This window comes from Saccopteryx bilineata, chromosome 8, assembly GCF_036850765.1.
Source record: "Saccopteryx bilineata isolate mSacBil1 chromosome 8, mSacBil1_pri_phased_curated, whole genome shotgun sequence".
Lineage (NCBI taxonomy): Eukaryota > Metazoa > Chordata > Mammalia > Chiroptera > Emballonuridae > Saccopteryx > Saccopteryx bilineata.
Window position 1 is genome coordinate 73,954,994 of NC_089497.1, and position 20,303 is coordinate 73,975,296.

Genomic DNA, 20,303 nt, shown 5'->3' on the forward strand with positions numbered 1-20,303 from the left:
AATGTTCTACATCTAAAGAAGTTAAAAGTTAACCAGGTATATGCATTTATCAAAACTCAAGATTTGTGTATTTCTTTGTACGGAAATTTAGAGAAAAGAATGTAAACAAAGGTAAACATATGCCAGTGAAGTATTTAGAGGGGAAGTACATTGATTCTTATAATTTACTTTGAAATACATCAACAAATAACACAGATTGATGAATGAGTAGACATGTGATAACAAGAATAGTCAAACATTAATGATAGAATGTAGGAAACATTTAGATCAAGGGGATAGAGGTGTTTACTGTAAAATTATTTGAACTTTTCTGTATGTGGAAAGCATTTCAAAATTTCATATTGGACATAAAAGATTACCTTAACTGCTGAGGGAGAATATATTTTAGGGGAACAAGAGTGGAAGAGTGAAAATTGTTGAGGAAGCAATTGCTGTTTGCAGTAAGAGATGATGATAGTTCAAACTGGAGTGGTGACAGGAGAGAGGTAGAATCAATACAGACTGAGGGGTGGAAGTGAGCTGTACTAGTGATATACTGGAGGTGAGAGGTTAAGAACAGGAAGGAATCAGTAATGACAGCCAGGATTTGATTTTGTGCTACTGCATATATGGTAGTGGTTCTACATGATGAAGATTGAGAAAGAGGTTTGGAAAATGTGTGGGATAGAATCAAGAATTCTGTCTTGGGCCTATGTATCAGATTTTAGATATCTAAGAGATATCTCAATGGAATTGTCAGGTAGGCTGTTGGATATGAGGTTGGTGTGCAGAAGCGATATCTAAGCTAGAGAAATATTAATGGGAGTCATTTAAAAAATATCAGTCATGGCCCTGGCCAGTTGGCTCAGTGGTAGAGCATCGGCCTGGTGTGCGGAAGTCCCGAGTTCGATTCCCGGCCAGGGCACACAGGAGAAGCACCCATCTGCTTCTCCACCCCTCCCCCTCTCATTCCTCTCTGTCTCTCTCTTCCCCTCCCGCAGCCAAGGCTCCATTGGAGCAGAGATGGCTCGGACGCTGAGGATGGCTCCATGGCCTCTGCCTCAGGCACTAGAGTGGCTCTGGTCACAACAGAGCGATGCCCTGGATGGGCAGAGCATTGCCCCTTGGTGGACATGCCGGGTGCATCCCGGTCGGGTGCATGCGAGAGTCTGTCTGACTGCCTCCCTGTTTCCAGCTTCAGAAAAATACAAAAAAAAAAAATCAGTCATGGTATTTAAAGCCATGAAAATGAATATAATATAGGAAGCAAGTGTAAGAAGAGAAAAGTAGAGGGATGGGCTTTAGGTCTTGAGAACAGCAATGTTGAGATGACAACCAGACAAGATAAAGTAGCAAAGGAGATTGAGAAGATTAATGGGAAACTGACAGAGGTGTAAAATATTTAATACTTCATAATTTCCAGAAGATGCAAAGATACTGTCATACTCTGTTGGTATGTTAAAGATATTTTGAAAGATAATTTAGTGGTATGTGTAAAAATAAAATCACTTAGACCTGATTTCCATTGATTTTACTTATAAGAATATTGTTAGCAGAAATGCATATACAGTATAGGTGTGCAAGATTGTATCTTATTGCCTGACCAGGCGGTGGCGCAGTAGATGGAGCGTCAGACTGGGATGCCGAGGACCCAGGTTCGAGACCCCAAGGTCGCCAGCTTGAGTGTGGGCTCATCTGGTTTGAGCAAAAGCTCACCAGCTTGGACCCAAGATCGCTGGCTCAAGCAACGGGTTACTTGGTCTGCTGTAGCCCCACGGTCAAGGCACATATGAGAAAGCAATCAATGAACAACTAAGGTGTCGCAATGCGCAATGAAAAACTAATGATTGATGCTTCTCATCTCTCCGTTCCTGTCTGTCTGTCCCTATCTATCCCTCTCTCTGATTCACTCTCTGTCTCTGAAAAAAAAAAGTGTATAAATAAAATATAGTTTGTTTAAGATTGTATCTTATTCACCGAATCTAAGACACCACTGATTGAAATATGAATCCAAATTTCAGAGATATTAAAATGTGAAGCTAAGTATACCCTAGAAACGATAAAATACAGTATTATAAAGATGTTTTTAGCAGCATTGTTTAAAAATTAAAGTTAATATAACGATTTTAAGCTGCCATTCAAAGACCAAAGATCTAATGTACTGACATGAGAACATGGCCACTACTGTTAAGTGAAAAATGAATTTGCAAAATACTATTCGTAATATGATTCCGTTTCTATAGGAAAAAATAATATATGTCTATAGGTATAGTTTCATTTTAAAAAAGCTGGTAAGATAGACATAAAACAGTGGCAACCTCTTGGGAATGATAATGGCATGGGGGTGAAGGCTAGCTTTTCCTTTTTCTTTATACATACATATTTTTTTTAATTAAAAAAATCACTTTTTTTTTTTTTTACAGAGACAGAGAGAGAGTCAGAGAGAGGAATAGACAGGGGCAGACAGACAGGAACAGAGAGATGAGAAGCATCAATTATTAGTTTTTCGTTGCGCATTTCAACACCTTAATTGTTCATTGATTGCCTTCTCATACTGCCTTGACCGCGGGCCTTCAGCAGACCGAGTAACGGTTACTCAGTAACCCCTTGCTGGAGCCAGCAACCTTGGGCTCAAGCTGGTGAGCTTTTGCTCAAACCAGATGAGCCCTCGCTCAAGCTGGCGACCTCGGGGTCTCAAACCTGGGTCTTCTGCATCCCAGTCCGACGCTCTATCCACTGTGCACCAGGCAAAAATAAATAAATAAATAAATAAATAAATAAATAAATAAATCACATTGTTTTTGCAGAACAGAAAATCTCTTTGTTTTAGCCTGAATGCCTAATTTGTATAAACTTATCTACTTGAGAATGAGACAGTAGAAGGTTAACATCTGAGCATTTGGGGAATAAATTGAATATTTCATAGTTAATGACAAGATTGTAAAGCTTTGGGTTTTGTTTCCAAATCTAGATATTAATTCAAATAGAATTATGATTTAGAACTTGTAGAATTATAAGTGGGAAATGGGTGCTATAGAATGTTGTGACACAGGGGAGAAGCAGAAATATTGTTTTACGGAAGAAATGTGGAATTTGGAGAATGTATGGAAATTTTGTGTAAAATTCAACATTGTATAATTGTCGTGTGCGGTGGTAGAGGGTATTCCAGCCAAGAACAACCCTCATTGCAGATAGCACAGTTTGGATAAAGAGACCTGCATCCTAATTTAAGTCCTGCCTATTTTAATGGCTTTGCCTCAAGGAGTTTTAGTTTATTTATTTAGAAAACGAAAGGATTAGTAGTTGACTGTTTTTCCCTTTTCAGTTCCGAGATGTTACTACACACAGAGGCTATAAACTCAAAAACCTACCATTGCCTAACAGGTAATTAAAATTGTGCTTGGGGTCTAAAGGAGGCGGCTTTCAGACAATAATGTGGGCTCAGGGTTTCCCAGCCTTTTTCGAGATTAGTAAGAAATACAGAATTTTATGTGAAATTAAAGATTTGGAAATGTTAACAAATAAAAATGTAAAGAAAAGTAAAACTGGAGAGAGACGCGGGATGGACCACTGTTGGGCAGATAAAATGTATTATGCTCACTTTGTTAAAGTGGCGCTGCCCACGTAGAGGTGCCCAGGTGATATTAATGTGTGTTGGGGGCAGGCAGAATCATTGTAGCCTGGGGCTTGGTTTTGGGATTAAGCCTTTCCCACCCTTTTTGATGTGGGGTGGTACAATCCAATCATGCCTCAAAGAAGTGACTTTGTATTAGAGACTTCCCTATTTTGTATATTGGATTAAAGGTTGTGAAGCTACACTATAAAATAGGGGTAGAATAGGAGCTTGCTCTCTTGGTTCCTGAGATTATCATTAGAAGAGAGAGCAGAGGAGAGCAGAGAAAGGCCACGTGGAGGAGGCCAGGAGAAGCAGCCAAGATGGTGGAGTGCTGAGTGAGATGCCAGTTTGTGTAGAGTTTGTATTTGGGATAAGGAAGGAGATGGGGAACAGAGGTGAATAAGTCTGGTGAGCTAGAAACCTTTGATTCTAGGAAACCCGGATAAGTCAGTGGCTTTGTGAGCACTGAATGTGACTGGGTTTTGGAGCCCAGTGTGTATTTTTACTTGCCCGCCGAGTGCAAGCTAGAATTAAAGACTATGGCCCATCAGTTTTTGGCTCCGCTGTTTCTTTACCGACTGTCCGAATCCAATGCGAACCTGCGTGAGCCGGGCGGCTGTGATGGTGGCCCTGGCCGTGGCTCCTGGCTTTACAACCACCAAACTGTGCAGTTCAGCTCTGCCTTTATCTGGTACACCACCGTGGGGCAGGTGGGTAATAGTGAGTCAGATTCTTAGATTAAAACAGACGGAGATCCCAACATCCAGCAATGATTCTAGGAACAGAATTCTGCTTTCAAATACAAATCTATTTCGGCCCACGAGGTTTCCTCTACGGATGAGACTCAACACCACCACCTGCAAAGAAAGCCCAGGTTATTCCTTTCGTTAGCCGCATGTTGCGCCGAGGATCTGGCACCGGCGTAGCTCAGCGTCCTCCTCGGACCCTGTGGGCGCCGGGTGACTACAGGCGCTACCGATTTGACAGTCCCCGGGGCGCAGGGTGGACGATCCGGACCGCACTTTGACAGCGAGGTATGCCGGCGCCTGGCAACCCCAGGGAACTCCTGCAGGAGTAAGTTACTTCGCTCCCCACCAACCCCCACCCCGCGCGCTTAAGAAGAAAAAGTTTGCTCAGTGCAAGGGAGTGGGGTCTCAACCGGAAGTTTTGCTTCCGGGTTTGAACGCTTCCTGTTTGGTAACTAAGGGCGCGGGACGGTTGCTAGGGCTCCGGAGGCAACAGTTCCTGAGGCAACTACTCGGAAGCTTTGCGGGTGTCGCGGAATTGCCTCCAGTGTTGGTGTTGCTTATGGGCGTTACGAAAAGGCGGATCTTTTCTCTGCCCTGGTCCCGTTTGCCATGAACAGCGAATTTCTGCAAGAGCTGAATTGGGAGAATGAGTTCGCCATCCCTGTGGCGAACGAAGAGAACAAGATACTGGAAAAGCAGGTGAGGATCGGGTGGAAGCTGGGGAAGGAGGAGGTCTTTTTTATTAGGGGGGGGGGGCAGTGGGAGCTGGGGTCCTTTCCTATCATAGCTGGCAGGAATACCTCAGTCCAATTATTTCTCTCCTTTTCTCCCTAATCCCATCTAACGCTCCTCCGCACCATTTCTCCTTCACCTTCCCGCCCTATTCTATAATTGCTGAGCATTAAAAAAGGTATTGAATCGATAATTGATATTCAGGACTATAAAGTCCGAATCTTTACACTCCCCCTCCATGAACTCATTTCCAGACTCTTGGGCAGAAGAGGAAAGGCGGGTTCTAGCGCCCACTTTCCCTTTCCTCAGAATTACGTGCATTCTGCAGTGGGACTTCTGTGGTTTGTGTAGCAACAGTTGTTTGTGGATGTGTATAAACAAAATACGTTTAGGTTAATATTTCTCTTTGAGTTCTGCCTATGACGTTTAAAGTTGAAAGTGACTCGAATAAATGTTTTTAAGAGGGACCTTCTAGTAAGAATGTAAAATGTGCAGCTTTTCAAATGGAGGATTATATTGTCATAGAATGTTGTAAAATATTTTAAGTTGTAAGGAATAATTTACATCAGCTTGCAACCAATGTATAGTAGTTGTTCTAAATAAAATTGCACCCAGCTCGGGAAACTTGAAGAAACCTTCAGCAGTCAGCCCAAGATTCCATGATATGGCAATGTGTTGTGTGGAAGAGGACCCAAGGAGAATAAATGATATTTACTCTATTTAGATAATGTTTTTTCTTTTTCTAAAAATTGAAAATATTTTCACTTTTTCTTTTTTTCTGAATATTATGACCTGTTTACTCATGCCATTTTTTAAAAAAAAATTTTATTTATTGATTTTAGCAAGAGAAGAAGGAGAGAGAGAGAACGAGAGACAGGAACATCAAGCTGTTTCTGTATGTGCTCTCATCTGGGATCAAACCAATAACCTTTGCACTTCCAGACGTTGCTCTAACCAACTGAGCTATCTGGCTGTTTTGTGTTCAATGAAGGGCAACATTAGGGAATGTCTGAGATCTAGCACTAAGTACTGAGGCATAATACATAGTATAAGAAGTATCCAGTCCGAGGTTTATTTATTTATTTTTTCATTTCTTTATTGATTTTTGTAGAGAGAGAGAAAGGAAAGAAGAGAGAGAAGTTATTCCACTTATTTATGCACTCACTGTTGGTTTTTGTATGTGTCCTAACCTGGGATGGAATCTGCAATCTTGGCCTAAGGGGGTGATGATCTAAGCTACCCAGCTAGGGCCTACTTACCAATCAGCTCTGAGCCAGTTTCTTCTTCTATAAATTGAAGATAAGTAAAATAATTATCTCATAGGGTTGTTACGCAGGTCTAAGGACATTGGTGCAGGTTAAAGTTACATTCAAAAGTTAGTTTCTGGCCTGACCATGCAGTGGTGCAGTGGATTGAACATCGGACTGGGGTGCAGAGGAACCAGGTTGGAAAAATGGAGGTATCCTACTTGAGTGTGGGCTCATCTGGCTTGAGTGCAGGCACATCTGGCTTGAGCGTAGGCTCACCAACTTGAGTGCGAGGTCACTGGCTTGAGCATGGGATCATAGACATGACCCCATGGTTGCTGGCTTGAGCCTAAAGGTTGCTGGCTTGAGCAAGAGGTCACTCTCCCTGCTGTACCCCTTGGTCAAGGCACATATAAGAAAGCAATGAAAAAACTGAAAATAGAACTACCTTATGACCCAGCAATTCCTCTACTGGGTATATATCCCCAAAACTCAGAAACATTGATACGTAAAGACACATGCAGCCCCATGTTTATTGCAGCATTGTTCACAGTGGCCAGGACATGGAAACAACCAAAAAGCCCATCAATAGATGACTGGATAAAGAAGATGTGGCACATATACACTATGGAATACTACTCAGCCATAAGAAATGATGACATCGGAACATTTACAGCAAAATGGTGGGATCTTGATAACATGATACGAAGCGAAATAAGTAAATCAGAAAAAAACAGGAACTGTATTATTCCATACGTAGGTGGGACATAATAGTGAAACTAAGAGACATTGATAAGAGTGTGGTGGTTACGGGGGGGAGGGGAGAATGGGAGAGGGAAAGGGGGAGGGGGAGGGGCACAGAGAGAACAAGATAGAGGGTGACGGAGGACAATCTGACTTTGGGTGGTGGGTATGCAACATAATTGAACGACAAGATAACCTGGACTTGTTATCTTTGAATATATGTATCCTGATTTATTGATGTCACCCCATTAAAAAAATAAAATTATAAAAAAAAAAAAAATGAAAGCAATGAATGAACAATTCTGGAGACTATGGAGCCTCAATGAAGAATTGATCCTTCTCATCTCTTTCCCTTCCTGTCTATGTGTCCATGTCTGTCCCTCTCTCTGTCTCTGTCACACACACACACACACACACACACAAATGTTAGTTTGTTAGTTTCTGGTATTAGTATTCTAATATTTGTCTCACAGGATGTCATGTACATGTCACTTATATTAGCAATTTAAAAAATATTATAAAACAATAGAAAAGAAGAATAATGAGGGCCATAATTACTTCACTTGAATAAACTCTGACATTAAAAATGTAACTCTTTTAAGTTTAAGATATTCAAACAGAACAGAAAAGTATAAAATAAAAAAATGTAAAATATTCCCTCCTATTGACCACAGAAATGACTGTTATGGCATAAACAAACATTCCAGACTTCATGGTCTACAATACATAGATTAAAAACAGACGGGAATATTAGAAAAAATGAAATCCTAATGTATATGTTGTTTTTAGCATAAAAAATTTTAAGTTTTGGTTAAATTTAAGAGAGGAAAGAGAAAGAAATTATTGAATTTCAAGTAAGTATTTCTTACTTGAAATACTTTTCTGTGGTCAATAGGAGGGAATATTTTACATTTTTTTATTTTATACTTTTCTGTTCTGTTTGAATATCTTAAACTTAAAAGAGTTACATTTTTAATGTCAAGTATGATTACAAGAAATAATAATTGCTAAAAATATTTTTAACATTAAGAAAAATATAAGAAAAGGTGAAATGGTTAAATTATTGTTTTTAAAAAAGTTCTTTGTGTCAATTGTAGACAATATGGGTTACTCCTTGCTCTTTCATTCTTTAAATGAATAAATCAGCTCTCTTATATATCTTTCCACAGTCTTTTATCCCATTAAATAAATACTGATTGTTTTTTTCTGTTATAAAGGCTTATTTTCTTTTCATTCCATTCAATACCCTTAATTTACTACAAGTATTTAGCATTAGTTTTATACTTAAAATGATTTAATGGTCTTTCATGTAGCCACTTTTACTTAGTTTACCTTTTTTTTCCTTTTCTGAAGTGAGAAGTGGGGAGGCAGAGAGATAGACTCTCGAATGCGCCGGACCAGGATCCAGCTGGCATACCCACTAGGGGTTGATGCTCTGCCCATCTGGGCCATTGCTCTGTTGCAACCGGAGCCATTCTAGCACCTGAGGTGGAGGCCGTGGAGCCATCCTCAGCACCTGGGCCAACTTTGCTGCAATGGAGCCTTGACTGCAGGAGAGAAAGAGAGACAGAGAGAAAGGAGAGGGGAAAGGGTGGCAAAGCAGATGGACACTTCTCCTGTGCGCCCTGGCCGGAAATCGAACCCAGGACTTCCGCACACTGGGCCAACACTTGACCACTGAGCAAGCCGGCCAGGGCCAGTTTATCTTTTCTTGACTGCATCATTTGAATTCATCCCTTGACTGATTGGGTTCTACCCTCAAAAGAAAGAACCATAGTACTGTGCTTTTAATTCTTTGTATCCTCAGTTGCCAGTTTGATTCCTTACAGTGCCTGCTTTAAGTTTATAGTATCAGATCTTCAAAATACTTTCTCTCTCCCCCACTCCTTCCTTTGCAGTCCCATTTTTCAATAGACAGTTTTTTCACAGGCCTACTTCCCAACTGTTAACTTGTGTATTCCCTTTTTTCCCTTATTGGATTATCACTCTGTATCCCAGATCACATTTCTTCTTCTTACATGGATTATTCTTTTTTTTTTTTTTTTTTTCAGAGACAGAGAGAATCAGAGAGAGGGATAGACAGGGACAGACAGACAGGAATGGAGAGAGATGAGAAGCATCAATCATTAGTTTTTCGTTGCGCTTTGCAACACCTTAATTGTTTCTTGATTGTTTTCTCATACGTGCCTTGACACAGGCCTTCAGCAGACCAAGTAATGACCTTGGGCTCAAGCTGGTGAACTTTTGCTCAAATCAGATGAACCCTCGCTCAAGCTGGCGACCTTGGGGTCTCGAACCTGGGTCTTCCGCATCCCAGTCCGACGCTCTATCCACTGCGCCACTGCCTGGTCAGGCTATTCTCTATTTTTTGATGGAATACTTTCTTGTGTCTCCCCAAGAAGGATGTATGGGAAGTAAATATTCTAATTTGAAAATGTTTTAATTTGTTCTCACATTTGATGGTGATTTGGCTGGGTAGAAGATTCTAGGTTAAAAATAATTTTTCAGCAAAATTTGGAGGGTATTGATTACCCTGTGATCTTCCAGCAGTATGGAATCTAATATTAGAATGATTTTATTTTTTTTGTAGGTTACTTTTTTAATATCTGGAAGTGTTTAGTTTTTTTTTTTTTCATCTTTACATGGCAATATGTATTTTGGCAACTATATCAATCATTTTTTTAATTATCAGGTTATTTTCTTGTTGGTTTATTGTAGCATATGATTTTATTTTAGGAGTACAATATTTCCAGAGTTTCTGAGTGTGTGTGTTTAGTTTTTTCTTTTTTTATTATTTATTCATGATTTTAATTTGCGCTTACATAGCTTCAAGTGTCCACCGAATGAATATATCTCCCGCCACCCCCGTGTTCCCCTTGGCTCCTCCCTTTACCCCCTCCCTCCAATGCCTTCCCCCTTTCCTCCAAGATTTGCTGTCCTGTTCTCTATAATGCTGTTTTATGTATATATAATTTCACTAATCTCTTTTCCTTCTCTGATCCCATCTTCTCTTCCACTTTCCCTCTGACGGTATTCTCTCTGGTCCCTTTGATCCCGCCTCTGCCTCTGTTCTGTTCCTCAGTTCACATTGTTCATTAGATTCCTCAAATGAGTGAGGTCATATGATATTTTTCTTTCTCTGCCTGGCTTATTTCACTTAGCATGGTAGTTTCCAGGTCCATCCAAGTTTTTTTCTTTTGTGTCCTGATTATCTGTTTCCTCTGGGGTCTTTTTGTTTGTTTATCTTGATATCCTTTACATGATGTAAGTTTTTAATAAATATATCGTGGTTCGTACATGTACATTTTTTTTTCGTACATGTACATTTATTTGTAAGAAAAAACATTAGAACTCTGGGGAAGGAATTATCAACTTGTGGAGAGTAAAATCATTATGCTTTGTATGGCCAGTAGCCACTGCCACCATCACAGCTGCCTGGCCCGTGCAGGTTCGCATTTGATTTGGACAGACGGTAATAAAACAACAGAGCCACGAACTGGTGGGCCATCATCTTTAATCCTAGCTTGCACCCGGTGGGCAAGTAAAAACACACATTGGGCTCCAAAACCCACTCATTCAGTGCTCACAAAGCTACTGCCATATTATCCAAGTTTCCTAGAATCAAAGGTTTCTACCTCACCAGACTTATTCACCTCTGTTCCCCATCTCCTTCTCTCTGCACAAACTCTGCACTAACTGGCTTCTCCTTCAGCACTCTGCCATCTTGGCTGCTTCTCCTCTCCTCCACGTGGCCTTACTCTGCTTTCCAACCTACTCTCTGCTCTAATACTAATCTCAGGAACTGAGAGAGCAAGCTCCTGGTCTGCCCCACTTTATAGTGCAGAAATCAAAACCTTTAATCCAATATACAAAACAGGGAAGTCTCTGATACAAAGTCCACCCCACATCAAAAAGGGTGGGAAAGGCTTAGTCCTAAAACCAAGCCCCAGGCTACAAGGATCCTGCCTGCCCACAGCCCGCCCCCAATACACATTAATATAATTATGCCCATCATCACCTGGGTGACAGGCTTCCATGTGGGCAGTGCCATCTTTAACAAAGTGAGCATAATATATTTTATCTGCCCAACAATCCACCCCTATGCTCACTTTACTACCCACAATCTACACCACCAGCATCCCTGTGCAAGGAAATTAGGCACATTACACAAATTATAACAACATGACAAATCATACAATTTCAACAATTACAAAGGTTCATTTCAACAGTCTCTGAGCACTTTGCCAAAAGTGAAAAATGTCCTCGACCTTTTTTCTAGCCATGCAAAAAAACTTCCCAGGGTAGGTGAGTGCTTCCAGCAAAGCCAACCGCCACCCCCATCAGGGTATTTCACATTGTCCAAAATCCGTAAGTCCATCCAACAAAGGAGTCAGTACCCACTCTGGTCGTAGTCCAGGAAATCAGTCCATGCACATTGGGCATCAGCCACCCCCCTCATTCCAGCCATCCTGGCAGGTCTAATACTGTCCCAAGGAAGAGCACATGGCAATGACAGTCAGCATTTCCATCTCTGCTCCGGAGAGCATGATGGCATCCGCCTCTATCTCCAAATTGCAGATCTACCAGGGTCATAGCAAGTACTCCTTGCTGCTGGGCTCTCATCTTCTGAAGACTGCTGATTGCACTCCAGACCGATTCTCCTCATTGTCCAAAGAGGAACCAAAAACACCAGCTTCTGCTGCCGGGCTCGAGCCCTGGGCTGCTGCAGTCTTCTGCTCTGCAGACTTTGCAGTTTCAGACCCGGCCTCCTGCCACTGCTGGCTCTCCACAACATCCAGGGCAATCTGCAACTCACAAACCTGTGATTCCTCCTCCAGTGGCTGCTCCATTTCCAGGTGAATCTTGTGAACCTGGTCGGCCTCCTCCGGTGCTTGCTTCAGCTCCAGGGTTGGCATCTCTTTCTCCCACATTTGCTCCAGCTCCTTCTGCTGCTCGGTTTGCAGGTCCCAGGCAGCCTCTTCCACAGAGCTCTCAGTTTCCTCATGCATGGCTGTAAAAGCCAGCCTACGGCCCCCAAAAGGACAGCCATTGGGAACCATAACAGCAGCCAGTCCTCTACTCCACCACTCAAAGGTGGTGGTGACTCCTTGCTGATCTGTATGGAATCCTGCCACAGACTACGCCAAATGTAAAGCCAGTCACAGCTACACTTAGAGTTCCCTGGTTTGAGGCCTGGTCAGGTCACACATAAAAAGAAATCAGTGGTACAACTATCAGTGGTAGTCAACCTGGTCCCTACTGCCTACTAGTGGGCATTCCATCTTTCATGGTGGGTGATAGTGGAGCAACCAAAGTATAAATAAAAAGATAGATTTAACTATAGTAAGTTGCTTTATAAATATTTATTCTGCCAAACTTAGTGAAAATCCGACATAAAGTACTTGGTAAGTAAGTATTATTATATGCTTTAACTTGCTGTAACTCTGCTTTATAATTTTTTTTTTTTTTCTGAAGCTGGAAACAGGGAGAGACAGTCAGACAAACTCCCGCATGCGCCCGACCGGGATCCACCCGGCACGCCCACCATGGGGCGACGCTCTGCCCACCAGGGGGCGATGCTCTGCCCATCCTGGGCATTGCCATGTTGCAACCAGAGCCACTCTAGCGCCTGAGGCAGAGGCCACAGAGCCATCCCCAGCGCCCGGGCCATCTTTGCTCCAATGGAGCCTTGGCTGTGGGAGGGGAAGAGAGAGACAGAGAGGAAAGCACGGCGGAAGGGTGGAGAAGCAAATGGGCGCTTCTCCTGTGTGCCCTGGCCGGGAATTGAACCTGGGTCCTCCGCACGCTAGGTGCTTTATAAATTTTTTTAAAGTAAAGTTACTTCCCTACCTTATAAATCACCATTACTGTGGAACTGGTGGGCGGTTAGAAAATTTTACTACTAATACAGATACAAAAGTGGGTGGTAGGTATAAAAAGATTGACTACCCCTGATATATGTGTTTGCTCGCTTATAGTTTGCATTGGGTGTGGGAGACAAGCTGTAGTCTGGCAAGGTCCTTATAGCCTAAGGATTGGTTTTAAGACTAAGCCTTTCCCACCCTTTTAATACTAAGATCTTCTCAAAGTAAGCTTTTCCCCACACCCTTGACTGTTGCATGATGTCGGGTGGTGCACTCTTATGAGGAATCCCATTTATGCCTCAGATAAGTGGCTTTGTATCAGAGACTTCCTTATTTGTATATTGGTATAAAGGCCTTAATTTTTACACTATAAAATGAAGCAGACCGGGGGCACTCTGGCTCAGATCCTGCCATTGGCATTGCAGAGGAGAGGCAGCCAAGATGGTGGAGTGCTGAAGGAGAAGCCAGTTTTTGCAATTTGTACAGAGAGAAGGAAATGCGAACAGAGGTGAATAAGGCTGGTGAGGTAGAAACTTAATTCTAGGAATACTCGGATGACTCAATGGCTTTGGGATCCCTGAATAGAAAGGGAAGTGTTTTCCCACTGTGTGCATTTCTTGCCTGTTGGGTACGAGCTAGGATTAAAGGTAATGGCCCACCAGTTCTTGGCTCCATTGTTTCATTACCATCTGTCCAAATTGAATGTGAATTTGCACGGGCCAAAATGACACAGTACCAAAATGGCTGTGATGGTGGCTGTGGCTACTGGCTTGACACTATGCTAAATAAAATAAACTGGATGCAAAGGACAACTAATGTATCATACCAGTTATATGATGTAGGGCCAGTGGCCCCTGCCATAGTTGTGACCATGCAGGTTCTCATTGGATTCAGGCAGATGGTAAAGGAACAGTGGAGCCAGAAAATGGTGGGCCATTCCGTTTATTAAAGTCTTGTAATGGCAGACGAGCAAACAGGCAGGGCTCTCAAGCCCCTCAGCATTCCAGACTCACCCAGACTCACAGACCTCCACCAGCCTCAGCATTTCCCAGCCAACCAGGCCGGCCAAAATCTCAGGGCTCCTAAGCCCCTCAACTCTCTCTCTTTCTCTCTCTCTCATTCTCTCACTGATTCCCCAGCCAAAAGTGGCTGGGGGAAAAAAAAAAACCTTCTCCCACAAACAATAACAAACAGTGGCCCCTTGCAAGCAGGAAGGCAATCTGCAATTTGCTTTCTGCCACCCTGAGGGCAAGCACCAGCAGCCTCTCACAGACTATGCACACATGATGCTGCCCTGTGCCAATGCAACAATTAGGCAAAATATTAAGCGAGCAAACTTAACACACATGTTTACCCAACATATGAGATACTTAGAGTAGTCAAATTCATAGAGAAACAAAATAGACTAGTGATTTCCAGGGCCTGGGAGGAAGGGGAATGGGAAGTTAGTGTTTAATGGTACAGTTTCATTTTTGGGAAGATGAAAAATTTCTGGAGATGGATGGTGATGATGGTTGCACAACAATGTGAATGCACCTAATGCCACTACTTCAACGTACTTTGAAAAATGGTTTAAATGGTAAATTTTATGTTAAGTATATTTTACCATAGTTTTTTATTTTTGTTTTTATTTTATTTTTTAGTAAGAGAGTGAGACAGATAGGGACAGACAGACAGGAAGGGAAAGTTGAGAAGCATTAACTCGTAGTTGCATCACTTTAGTTGTTCATTGATTGCTTTCTCATATGTGCCTTAACTTGGGGCTCCAGCTAAGTCAGTAACTCCTTGTTCTAGCCAGTGACCTGGGGCTCAAGCTAGCAACCTTTGGGCTCAAGTCAGCCACCATGGAGTCATGTCTATGATCCCAGGCTTAATAAGCTAGCGACCCTGCTCTCAAGCTGGTGAGCCCACGCTCAAGCTGTGACCTCGGGTTTCAAATCTGGGTCCTCAGTGTCCCAGGTTGACATCTATCCACTGTGCCACCCCCTGATCAGGCAAGGGATTAGTTTCTTCATAAGAAGTGAAAGATTCAGAGAAAACATGGCCAGCTGCAAGTCAGGAAGAGAGATTTCACCAGAACCGATTGGCATCTCAATCTTGGACTACCTAGTTTCCAGAACTGTGATAAATAAATTTATTTTGTTTAAGCCACAAGTCTATGGTATTTTTTTTTTTTTTGGTATTTTGTTTTGACAGTTTGAGCTGACTAAGAATCTTAAATATTTTTGCAAGTGTCTCAGAAATAAATATATTCATAGGTCGTTGTTATATCGAGGAAAAATTGAAAGGGACAAGTCACCAATTAGAAAACTGTAAAAAGAGACTGCTTCATACCCACATCCATGAGAAACAGTAAAACTCTTACTTAGAGAAAACTTATAACCTTATATGACTTCATTTTGAATTGGTGTCTTAGTCAACCTGGGTTGCTATAACAAATTATAATAGTCTGAGTGATTTAAAAACAAACATTTCTTTCTCACAGTTACAGAGGCTAGAAGGCGATATCAGAGCATCAGCAGGGTCGGGTTCTGGGGAAAGCACTCTTCCTGGCTTGTGATGGATGCCTTCTTGCTATGCTCTCACATGGCAGAGAGAGCCCCTTTAGTTTCTCTTCTCACTGTAAGGACACTAATCTCATTATGAGGCTCCTGATTTAAACCTACTTACCTCCCAAAAGTGCCCCTGTCCACAGTTGAAGAGTTAGGGCTTCAACATTTGAATTTGAGGGTGACACAAATATTCAGTTAGATAAAAAATAATAAACTAAGAATTCCTTTTAGTAAATTAAAAAGAACAGCAAAGTAAACAAAAAAGGAATAAAAATTGAAATTAATGAAATAAAAATAAAAAGTATATATTTAATATTACTCAGTAAATTTAATAAAATGTAGGGTATAACAAATGAGTAAATTAGTATTTTTTTTTCTTTTTTGGTTCAGAATTCAAATATTTTTTTCCCACACTTGCATGAATGTGCTCTGCACCTTGGGTTGTAGCCCCAACTCTGGGAACCACAATTGAAGACTTTAGAGAAGCATATTTTTGTTTTGTTGAACTTTTATATTGCTTAGAGGGGTGACATATTCTAATGGTCCTGAGAATCTCTTGTAATTTTCTAGAGGTTTTTTTTTTATATTTATTTGTTTTGCAGTTACATTGTTTTGTTTCTACATAGGGTTCTAATTCAAAGACACAAAATACACTAAGAAATAGGTTCTAAGTGTGTGAGAGTTCTATTCTGTAAAACAGTCTTTGTATATGTGTGTGTGTGTGAGAGAGAGAGAGAGAGAGAGACAGAGACAGAGACAGAGAGAGGGACAGATAGACACAGACAGACAGGAAGGGAGAGAGATGAGAAGCATCAATTCTTTGTTGCGGCTCCTTAATCTCCTTAGTTGTTTATTGATTACTTTATCATATGTGCCTTGACCAGGGGTTGCCCAGCAAGTGACCCCTTGCTCAAGCCAGTGACCTTGGGCTTCAAGCCAGTGACCTTTGGGCTCAAGCCAGCGACCATGGGGTCATGTCTATGATCCCATGCTCAATCCAGCAACCCTGTGCTCAAGTTGGTGAGCCAATGATCAATCCGAATGAGCCCACGCTCAAGCCAGCGACCTCTGGGTTTCAAACCTGAGTCCTCCGCGTCCCAGTCTGATGCTCTAGTCACTGCACCACCGCCTGGTCAGGCTGTTAAACTTAGTCTTAAATCTACTGATTTTTAATAGATACTCAGGAAGAAACTATTATGTCTGGTGTCCAGCTACTTTTCAAATTTATAGTTCATGATCTATTTTTTTGTTGTTTTTGTTGTTAGGCTTTATTACTATTCTGTTGTTTGATTTAGAGATCTTGTCAATTATGAAATAGAATCTCATCTTTTCCCCTTTAAAAATGCATTTTATCCGTGGACCCTGCTAATACAGCAAATCTGGAAGAGAATTCTGTTCTGTTTTAAGATAATGCTCATTTTCCCCCCAGTAATCTCTAGATTACAGCACTTTCATAATTGAAAGGGCAGTGAAGTTCAAATGGGTATTTAAAAAAGCAAAGTAGGCCTGACCTGTGGTGCACAGTGGATTAAGTGTCCAACTGGAATACTGAGGTCACTGGTTCAAAATCCCTAGGCTTGCCCAGTCAAGGCACATTCTAGAAGTAACTATGATTGATGCTTCCTGCTCTCCCCCCACCACCAGTTTTTGTCTCTCTCTCTTTCCCCTCTCTAAAATCAATAAATAAAATCTTAAAAAGTAAATGAAGATTTACTTTTCTTTTGATTTTACATCCTTTAATATGGTTAAAAACTTAGTTGATTGGCTAATCATTGTATTTATTATAAACAGTTGTTGAAGCTGCAGGATGAAAAGTTAAGCTTGCAAGATCAGCTACGTGACTATGAATATCGAATTAATGCGATGACTTCTCACCTCAAAAATGTTAAGCAAGAGTTCTCATTTACACAGGTATTATAATGTTGAAATTCATGTTGATTATATCATGTGTAGTCATGGAATATTTCCCATTGCATTTACATCTGTGATATTAACTTACAGATTTAATAGGAAAATTTAGCCCAAGTAAGCTATTGTGAACATAACCTTGAATTTGAAAGTAGGTAGAAAAAAGTCTTTGAGGAACTCAATACTGCCACCAAATTCCAGGAATAATTAATTCATTTGCAAGGAGAAATTATACATTCAAACAGTATACTATATAATGTTAGCAAATTATATGAGAAAGGGTAGTGATGCAGTGAGAAATGATGACTTTAAGCACAAACTGAATATAACACATAATAAAAAATTTCTGTCTACTTTTAATTATTTAGCACAACCCACTGTGACCATTTTGAGTGGAAGCAAGTAGTCTGCATACTTGAGTAGCTCTTAGGGCACCATGGTCTTTTAGCAGAGTTTAAGAATTGAAATTCATAATGACAGTCCTGAGATAAAAGAAAAGTTAAATTATATTTAGGATAACTGGGGAAAGTATAATGCATTTTATAAAAATTAATACAAGTAATGAAAATTAAAATGTAGGGTGATTAATTAAAGCATCTATTTTATGGATGGTGTACTCATGGCAGAATCTCATTCTCTGATGATGCCCAGCAAATTGAATCAGCTCAGGAAATCAACATTGGAGAGTTTCCTAACTTCCATTTCAAACTACTTTTTTTTAACACATGTACCTCTCTTTGAAAAATTATGTAATTCTTAAAAATGAACAGTCATGTTTTTAATAACAATTTATAATTAATATAGATAAGTAACTATTTCATGCTTTAACAGTGTTAATAGAAAGTTAAAAGTATAATGTACTTTTAAAATCAGTACTTAAGGAATCAATAAGAAAAGGGATTAAGAATTGCAAATTGGTAGTTACAAAATAGTCATGGGAATGGAAAGTACAGCATAGGGAATATAGTCAGTAATATTCTAATAACTATGTATGGTGTCCAATGAGTGTGAGATTTATTGGGATCATCACTTAGTAGGTTATATAATGCCTAATCATGAGGGTGTACACCTGAAACTAATAAAACATTGTATGTCAACTCTAGTTAAAATAAAAAAATGATTAAAAAATAAATTAAAAGATAAAAACAATTTGCAAGGTTTTTGAAACCTGTTATGATTGAAACCTGTTTTGAAACCTGTAATTAATAACTTGTTAGGAACAACATCTTTTCCTCCAGTTATTAAACCACTGAGTTGGGGTTTTGAGAGAGACTCTTTGTAGGTATATTTTATTATACTCAAATGTCAACTAGATGATAAGAGACAAAAGACAATAAACTTCCTATAACACTGACAGCTTTAGTAATATAAAAATAATACCAATGGTGATGACTTGGAAAGCATTATAAAATCAGTAGTTAACAATTACTATTTTATTAAATAAAGCATAACACAAAGGCATGTTTGTATATTAAGATAGTCTAGGAAATATTTATAACTATCAGTGTTTACATAATTATTTAAAAATTATCTATTAATTATATGATTAATTCATGTAAGTATCCCATTTCCCAATTTTTTTTTTTTTTTTTTTTTTTTTTTTTTTTTTTTTTTCAGTGAGAGGAGGGGATATAGTGAGACTCCTGCATATGCTCCAACTGTGGTCCACCTGGCAACCCCTGTCTGGGGCAAATGCTGGAATCACCCAAGCTATTCTTAGGGCCTAGGGGTGACCCTCGAACCAATCGAGGCCCTGGCTGCAGGAAGAGAAGAGGGAAAGAAAGGGGAGAGGGTAGAGGAAAGAAGCAGAAGGTTGCTTCTCTTGTGTGTCCTGACCAAGAATTGAACCCAGGACATCCATACACTGGGCCAGCGCTCTATACACTGAGCCAACTGGCCAGGGCCCAAGTATTCTTTTAATCAGTTTTATTTTTTATTTTTAGGTAAGTAATGACATAAAAGTTTTAATTTTACAGTAAGCTAAGGTTAATTTATGAGTTATATCTAAATGTAACTATATAAACTTTGGTTTTTTGCACTTTCCCTAGACCAACATAATATCTGAAAACTGCTGACCACAATATTTTCTCCTAGCACATTCCACGGACTTTCTTACAACTAGTAAGCAACACTGACTACACTGAATCACAAAGTCTAATGTGGTGTAGGTTCAAGAGAAGCAGAACTAATAATTACTAGACATTTTGTGGGAATTTTGTTATGTTTTCATTGAATGGATTGTTATAAACATTTTTAACATTAAAAATTTTAAAAATCTTCCTATCTTGTATATTTTTCTGTAGTCTCTTTGCAAAGCCAGGGAGTATGAGATTGAAAGTGAAGAGCATTTTAAGATCATTGCTGAAAGAGAACTGGGTCGAGTGAAGAATGAAGTCCAACGACTTAAAAATGAGATAGCTTCAATATTGGAAAAGAAAAGTGATAAGGAAGTATGTGTTGAAATGTCACTTAAAATTTTGTGCTATTGTTCCTTCTTTCCTCACCAAACAAACATTGATTTTTTTTTTTCTATTTAGGAAAGACATTCATTAGTTTTCTGACATTACTTACATTGTTTTCTTGGACAATCAAAGGCACCATGGAGCTGTGATTTGAATGAAACAATGATAGACATTTATTTTCCCATTATTCATTTACCAAATGTTCATTGAGCCTTATTATGTGCACAGCACCATGTTGGTTTCCTGTTATACAATACTAGGCATAATTTATTCATAAGTGCTACATTTTTAAAAGTCTCATTTATAAAAACTTCTAATTTTGAATTTCAGTCTTTATTCAAAACTTTTACCCTTCATATGAACTTATGAGCTTGTGACTAATATTAAACTACTGTACCTATTTTTTTTATTTTCCTTACTTTTTAGTTACTTGATTTGGGTGATCTTTCC

General features: G+C 40.0%; 1 protein-coding gene across 1 annotated transcript in view; it reads left to right on the top strand.

Moving 5' to 3' along the window:
- The first annotated feature begins 4,879 nt into the window (after positions 1-4,879).
- Positions 4,880-20,303, top strand: part of CCDC39 (coiled-coil domain 39 molecular ruler complex subunit) — a 60,716-nt gene continuing 45,292 nt past the window's right edge. Inside the window, exons 1-3 of the mRNA XM_066240934.1 lie at positions 4,880-5,043; positions 17,275-17,394; positions 19,695-19,841. Coding sequence (XP_066097031.1) covers positions 4,954-5,043; positions 17,275-17,394; positions 19,695-19,841 — 357 coding nt within the window. The 5' untranslated portion in view covers positions 4,880-4,953. The remainder of the gene's footprint in view (positions 5,044-17,274; positions 17,395-19,694; positions 19,842-20,303) is intronic.